Source organism: Lepidochelys olivacea, assembly GCF_965140295.1.
Source record: "Lepidochelys olivacea isolate rLepOli2 genome assembly, chromosome: 1".
NCBI lineage: Eukaryota > Metazoa > Chordata > Testudines > Cheloniidae > Lepidochelys > Lepidochelys olivacea.
The window spans coordinates 219434896-219442482 of NC_140411.1; the positions used below are offsets into that span (position 1 = coordinate 219434896).

General features: G+C 49.3%; 1 protein-coding gene across 5 annotated transcripts; it reads left to right on the plus strand.

The window, feature by feature from the left end:
- The first annotated feature begins 3535 nt into the window (after nucleotides 1-3535).
- Nucleotides 3536-7587, plus strand: LOC311521069 (uncharacterized protein). Of its 5 annotated transcripts, XM_084629171.1 has the most exons (4): nucleotides 3536-4001; nucleotides 5402-5576; nucleotides 5655-5771; nucleotides 6544-7587. In XM_084629171.1, the coding sequence occupies exons 1-4, from the start codon at nucleotides 3790-3792 to the stop codon at nucleotides 7078-7080; spliced, it is 1041 nt and encodes a 346-aa protein (XP_084485297.1). In that variant the 5' UTR covers nucleotides 3536-3789; the 3' UTR covers nucleotides 7081-7587. The 5 variants fall into 5 exon arrangements, 3 of the variants coding, with proteins under 3 accessions (XP_084485297.1, XP_084485296.1, XP_084485298.1); XM_084629170.1 differs by having other exon boundaries at nucleotides 5402-5771; XM_084629172.1 differs by lacking the exon at nucleotides 5655-5771.

Sequence of the window (7587 nt, forward strand, 5' to 3'; positions counted from 1 at the left end):
CTCCAGCTGAGCCTCTTGTCTAGGGTTATGGGCTGCTGCTGGTTCAGGTTCGGTGGGGCCCTCTGGTGTTGAGGTTGCAAGTACTGGATTCAGTGCTGGCAATAGGTCATAGAATCATAGAATCATAGAATATCAGGGTTGGAAGGGACCTCAGGAGGTCATCTAGTCCAACCCCCTGCTCAAAAGTAGGACCAATCCCCAATTAAATCATCCCAGCCAGGGCTTTGTCAAGCCTGACCTTAAAAACTTCTAAGGAAGGAGATTCCACCACCTCCCTAGGCAACGCATTCCAGTGTTTCACCACCCTCCTAGTGAAAAAGTTTTTCCTAATATCCAACCTAAACCTCCCCCACTGCAACTTGAGACCATTACTCCTTGTCCTGTCCTCTTCTACCACTGAGAATAGTCTAGAACCATCCTCTCTGGAACCACCTCTCAGGTAGTTGAAAGTAGCTATCAAATCCCCCCTCATTCTTCTCTTCTGCAGACTAAACAATCCCAGTTCCCTCAGCCTCTCCTCATAAGTCATGTGTTCCAGACCCCTAATCATTTTTGTTGCCCTTCGCTGGACTCTTTCCAATTTATCCACATCCTTCTTGTAGTGTGGGGCCCAAAACTGGACACAGTACTCCAGATGAGGCCTCACCAATGTCGAATAGAGGGGGGACGATCACGTCCCTCGATCTGCTCGCTATGCCCTACTTATACATCCCAAAATGCCACTGGCCTTCTTGGCAACAAGGGCACACTGCTGACTCATATCCAGCTTCTTGTCCACTGTCACCCCTAGGTCCTTTTCCGCAGAACTGCTGCCGAGCCATTCAGTCCCTAGTCTGTAGCTGTGCATTGGGTTCTTCCGTCCTAAGTGCAGGACCCTGCACTTATCCTTATTGAACCTCATCAGATTTCTTTTGGCCCAATCCTCCAATTTGTCTAGGTCCCTCTGTATCCTATCCCTGCCCTCCAGCGTATCTACCACTCCTCCCAGTTTAGTATCATCCACAAATTTGCTGAGAGTGCAATCCATACCATCCTCCAGATCATTTATGGTGCTGGTTGTTCCGCTGGTTCCGCTTCTGGGACTGGTTCCGTCTGGGTCTCTGGGACTGGATCCACTACTGCTGTTGCAGACATTGGCCTGGGGTCTGGGTCCATCACTTCTGACCGGGTCCTGATAGAAGTTTCCGGAATAGAGCTAGGCGTCACGGCTTGTTTATTCCCACCCCCTTGGCCCGCTTCACATGATTGGCCAAGTCTTCCCCCAACAGCATGGGGATGGGCTAATCATCATAGACTGCAAAAGTCCACGTTCCTGACCAGCCCTGGTACTGGACAGGCAACTTGGCTGTAGGCAAATTGAAAGAGTTGGACTTGAAGGGTTGAATCATCACTTGGATCTCTGGGTTGATTAAATTGGGGTCCACTAAGGAAGCATGGATAGCTGACACTTGTGCTCCGGTGTCCCTCCATGCGGTGACCTTCTTCCCGCCCACACTCACAGTTTCCCTCCACTCCAAGGGTATCTGGGAGGTATCTGGGCCTGCGGATCTCTGGTGTGATTCCGGTGCAATGAACTCTAATCTGTTGGGGTTCTTGGGACAGTTGGCCTTTACATGCCCCCGCTCATTACATTTAAAACATTGTCCAGCTGACGGGTCACTGGGGCGAGGCAGGTTGCTGGAGAACGGGGTGGTGGGACGATAAGGTGTCTGGAGGGTTCTTTGGGAGGTAGGTGGGGCCTTGGGCGGCCCCCGGTAATATGGTGTGGTCTGGGGTTGTCCCTTCTGGTCTCCGCTCCAACTGCGACCAGTTTTCTTTTTCTCTGCCACCTCCACCCATCTGGCTCCAATCTCTCCTGCCTCGATTACAGTTTTGGGCTTCCCATCTAGGATGTATCTTTCTATTTCCTCAGGAACACCCTCTAAGAATTGTTCCATTTGCATTAGGAAGGGCAAATTTACAGGAGATTCAACACTTGCTCCTGATATCCAGGCATCCCAATGTTTCACAATGTGGTAGGCATGTCGGGTAAATGACACATCTGGTTTCCACCTTAGGGCTCTGAACCCCCAACGAGAATGCTCGGGTGTTATCCCCATTCTGACTCTCGCCTTGGATTTAAACAGTGCATACTTGTTCATGTGTTCTTTAGGCATTTCAGCCGCCACCTCAGCTAAGGGTCCACTGAGCTGCGGCCTCAGCTCCACCATGTATTGGTCGGTAGAGATGCTGTACCCAAGGCAGGCCCTTTCGAAGTTTTCTAAGAAGGCCTCAGTATCATCGCCTGCCTTGTATGTGGGGAACTTTCTGGGATGGGAAGTGGTACCTGGAGAAGGATTGCTAGGGTTTGTTGGTATATTCTGCTGAGCCTTTACCTTCTCCATCTCCAGTTCATGCTTCCTCTCTTTTTCCTTCTCCTCCTCCACATGCTTCCTTGCCTCCATTTCCCTCCTGTGGGCAGCCTCCTGTACATCCTTCTCCATCCGCATGAGTTCTATCTGTCTTTCATGTTCCTTTTGTTTTTCATCAGCCTGAAATCTGGCTAATTCCAGCTTTTGTTGAGCCGTGGAGTCTGTCATCCTAACCTCTCTGTTTTTAACTAACTTTACACCTGAGGTTTAGAAATAAAACAAACAAAACTTGGCTTGTAAAATTTTGTTGTGCTGGAATAGGATACCTATTCTCTGATAGTGATTGTCAGAAAAAGACAATTCCCTTTTGTCTCTGCTCTGGCCCCAAATCAAAGCAAAAAACCTCCAGCTACTTGGAAACCTGCTTTCCAGCAGCCCAAAGGAAAAAAATTTCCTTTTCAAATCTGTGCTCCTTGTAAAAAAAAAAAAAAAAAAAATCCTAAAAAAAAAAATAACCCTACCACTTTTGTCTCCGGGCAAATGGGTAGAACACTCCCCTATTTACTTTTAAGGGAAAAAAAACCTCAGGTTTGTGAAGACTGAATTTCCCTGCAGGAGGTTAACTACTCTGCCTCCAAGCAAAGAAAACCTGCAATTCACAAAGATAATCCCCTTTTGTCTCTGCTCTGGCCCCAAAGCAGAGAAAAAACTAGCTGCTTTCAGTTGGACCTCCTTTCCAGCAGCCCCAAAGGAAAAAAAAATATTTCCTTTTTAAAAATCTATTTTTCTGGTTCAAAAAATCTCAAATTGATCTCAAAAGGATTTCAGGTTAATCCCACCACTCTGCCACCATGTCAAGGTTCCTTCCCCACTCTGAACTCTAGGGTACAGATGTGGCAACCTGCATGAAAACCTCCTAAACTTACTTTTACCTACTTAGGTTAAAACTTCCCCAAGGTACAAACTATTTTACCCTTTGCCCTTGGACTTCCACTGCCACCACCAAACTTTATCTGGGTTCCTGAAAAAACATAGTTTGGAAACGTCTTTCCCCCCAAAATCCTCCTAACCCTTGCGCCCCACTTCCTGGGGAAGGTTTGGTAAAAATCCTCACCAATTTGCACCGGTGACCACAGACCCAAACCCTTAGATCTTAGAACAATGAAAAAGCATTCCGTTTCTGAAGGGTTAATGTCTAGCTATTCCACCTGGAAGCAGGCGGGGCACACCCTGACTGTTTCCTAGGAGCAATGCACACATTGCTCTATCCAAGGACAAGGGCTAGATATGAACCCTGAGAACTTGATTGTTTGGACAGCAACTGTGGGAGGTTTCTTTAGCCTGGGCTCAAGGCCTGAGAACCAGGATTGTAGTAGATAGAGGATGGTAACTAAGCATATGAATCAACGTCATACATTCCTTTGTGTAGCAGTGTGTAATGCTTAGGGGGAGAAATATAATAAAAGGAGAAGGTGGAAGGCAGGGGGGGCAGAACAGCCCATCTCCGCTGACCAGCCTGCTTGCTTGCAAAAAGCTGTGTTCTGTCTCATCACTGAACCGCAACAACTGGCGCCCAAACGTGGGGCCCTCAACACTCACCTCGCCCGGCAAGGGTTTCAGACGCGTCACTCATCCACTTCGTGGATCCCGGTGAGTATTTTTCATTGTGGTAAGTATGGGAAGCTCCCTCTCTGCTTTGCAAGTGCAACACCGTAATGAGCTGCAGTATTTGCTGCGTAAGGCTCAGCATGACTGCCCGGCTCGAGAACTCACTCTCCTGCTACAGGAGGTGCGTGCCAAGTGCCCGTGGTATCCTGAAGCTGGAAGCCTTAAGTTAGCGGACTGGGAGCGATTGGGCCAGACATTGCACAAAGAGCCTCGGGCACCCGTGCAGGCTTTACATGCCTGGCACCTCTGCCGCGACGTGGTACAGCGTGTCGCCTCAGACAGACCCTCCCTCGCGAGGCTGGTGCTCTCGCCGCCCCCGTCCGCCCCTGCAGTCATCCCCCCTCCTGGCGATGCGACACAGCGTGTCGCCTTGGAAAGGCCCTCTTCAGCACCAACAGAGGAGCTGCCGATCCTGCCACCCCCGTCCGCTCCTGCAGCCATCCCTCCCCCTGCTTCGCCCCCAGTGCCTCTATTACCACCGCCTCCCTGGCCTTCCCCACCGGAGCCGGTGTGTGATCACCCTCCCCCCATGGGGCCCCCCGGAGAGTCATCTGCATCTGCTCAGAAGCTTTCGCTGGTGCAACAAATGGTTCATGCAGCGAAAGCTCGATCAGATCTTACAGCAGAGGAGCTGGCTGATCTGGTCTCCGTTTGCCCGGTGACCTGGCAGAATGATGACCAGGGCAACCCCGTGGGCACCTGGACCACTCTGCCATACTCGGTGGTTAGAGAGGTAAAGAAAGCAATTCGTGAATTTGGCCTGACTAGCACCTTTGTGCGTGGTCTCATTGAAGGGATGGGTGCTGGGTACTCCCTAATCCCTGAGGATTGGAAAACGCTGCTGCGCATGATGTTGTCACCCAGTCAGTATGTTATTTGGCTTAGTGAGTATCGGCAGATGGCAGAACGCCAAGCCCAGGTATATAGAGAGCAAGGTATCATTTATGAGCATTTGGCAGGGGAGGGCCAGTTTGCTACTATTGGGATGCAGTCTCAACTCCCTCAGGCCGTCTTCCCCATTATCTCCACCTGTGCCCAGCATGCCTTCAAGAAGGTCCCGGATTCAGGCAAGCCTACCAAAAGCTTTGTCAGTATCCGTCAGGGTGCCTTAGAGTCCTTTTTGGATTTTACCAACAGATTGCAGGAGGACACGGACTTTCAGCTGCCAGGGGAGGTCTGTGCCATACCTACACAGGTGATGGGACCTCTCCCTGCCGGCTTTGTAGGTCTTGTTCTCCCTCGCTCACATGCTGGGAAACAGGGCTTTTTTGTCATTCCAGGGGTCATTGATGCTGATTACACTGGCATTATTAAGGTTCAGGTGTGGACTCATCTTCCACAGTCGCTCCTGCGTGGACGGTCAATTGCACAATTGATTTTAGTCCCCTATCAGGTGCCAGCTGCCGAGGATCGAACTCGGGGCGGAGGAGGCTTTGGATCTACGTTGTCTCACTCGCCGTCTCACAGCGTTCAGAATTGGCTGCTGTTATTTTGGCCTTTCAACTTTTTGCTGATTGTCCCTTTAATTTAATTGTGGATACCCATTATGTTTATCAGGTAATTGATCATTTACCCCTTGCCCTCATTACCCCTCAGGTTGATGCAGACCTCCTTCACCTGTTTTTGTCTTTACAGCATTTTCTTGCCACTCGTCATTTCCCTTACTTTGTTGCTCATATTCGCAGTCATACCCCTCTGCCTGGGCCACTCACTGAGGGCAATGCACGCGCCGATCGCGCGTTGCGTGGTCAGGTAAATTCCCTTTTTTCTGACCCCATTGAAAGCCATGCCTTTTTTCATCAGTCTGCCTCTGTTTTGGCCCGGCAGTTTCACATTCCTGCTGATCATGCACGTTCCATTGTTCGTTCCTGCCCCCACTGTGCTGCTGCTGCTCCTACTTTTTCTTATGCCGTTAACCCCCGAGGTACCGCAGCAAATCAGCTGTGGCAAATGGATGTTACTCATGTGCCACAATTCCGCCCCTATTCATTTTTACATGTTTCCGTTGATACTTATTCAGGCTTTCTTTGGGCAACCCCACAACGTGGGGAAGCCACTAACAAAGTTATTCACCATTTGCTGGCCTGCTTTTCTGTTATGGGTCGCCCTTGCCAAATTAAAACAGATAATGCCCCAGCCTACTGCTCTGCAGCCCTCTCCACCTTTTGTGCCCGCTGGGACATCCGTCTTAAACACGGAATCCCTTATAATTCCACGGGCCAAGCCATTGTTGAACGTGCCAATCGCACACTCAAAACCTTGCTAGATAAACAATTAAAACAAGGGGAGCTGCATCTCCGAACCTTAGGAGACATTCAACAACAGATGTATATTCTCTTGTTTACTTTAAATAATTTAACACTGAATGCAGATCAGCAGACCCCTGCGGATCGGCATTTTCACAAATCTGAGGTACTGGAAAGACCGCGTGTCTTTTACCGTCAGCTGCCCGATCCACAGTGGCTGGGCCCAGCACCTCTAATCACTTGGGGTCGGGGATATGCTGCTGTGTCTCTCCCTGCAGGACCGTTGTGGGTTCCAGCCCGGTGCGTGCGACCAGCACTTAAACAACATGGCATGGCACCAGGGGCTGTCGAATCCCATACCAGAGTTTCAGCTGACCTTGGAGGAGACCGCGTTGCCCCCCGAGTCGACAACGGCGGGACGGAAACGGAGGAGGCGTAACGTCCCAAGCCAGCCCGTGACAGGGGGAGCAGTAAAAGCATTGGTCGCCACGGCTCAACGAAAACTGGCAGCAGATCAGCAGCCAGAAACTCCTAAGACTTTGTTTGTGGCGATTCTCGCCCAAATCACTGCTAATTCTGTGATGATTGTGTGCCTTTTGTGCCTGCTATTTTCTGTAGGGGTTGGCTCGGAAGCGCCTCCCCCGTTACAAGCCCGAAGGAGAATAAGATACTGCTCTTTGCTTATGCTAATCTTTTCTCCCAGTATTTTAGCATGGCTAATTGGGGCCCGGCCAACTATACTCTGCCTCGCACGGCTATATTCCTTCACACACCGTACCCGGCTGGGGCTCACAATGTCACCTGTGCGCGTGTAGTTAACTGCACTAGTACAAAGGTGCCATTGGGCTGTCAAAAATTTCTCAATCCCTTTTAAATTGTTCCCATGCTGTTAATGTTTCATATAATTATGGCCATATCATCCTACCATCAGGATGGGTTTTTACTTGTGGTTCATGCACCTTTAATTATATTCCTGCAAATTTAAGTGATGGCACCCTTTGCTGTCTTAGTAGAATGATACTTATATTGCCTTTTGCTGGTTACAATTGTAGTAAAAGAAGTGTACCCCTTTTAGATGATTATATTGCAGATGTTAAGTTTTTGGTTATTTTGTGTTTGTAATTATTGGGCTTATTTTTTGTTGTTGCTGTGTACAATGTATTCCTTCCTTGTTAAGACTTTGTAAAATTTTTGCCCTGGAAAGCTCCCCAGGTTATGTCCTTGTCTGTCTGGGAGTTAAATAGCATGATAAAACAAATTGGCGGCTACCATGAGATGGCCAATTATCAATAAACAAAAAAGGGGAGATGAAGGGTTAATGT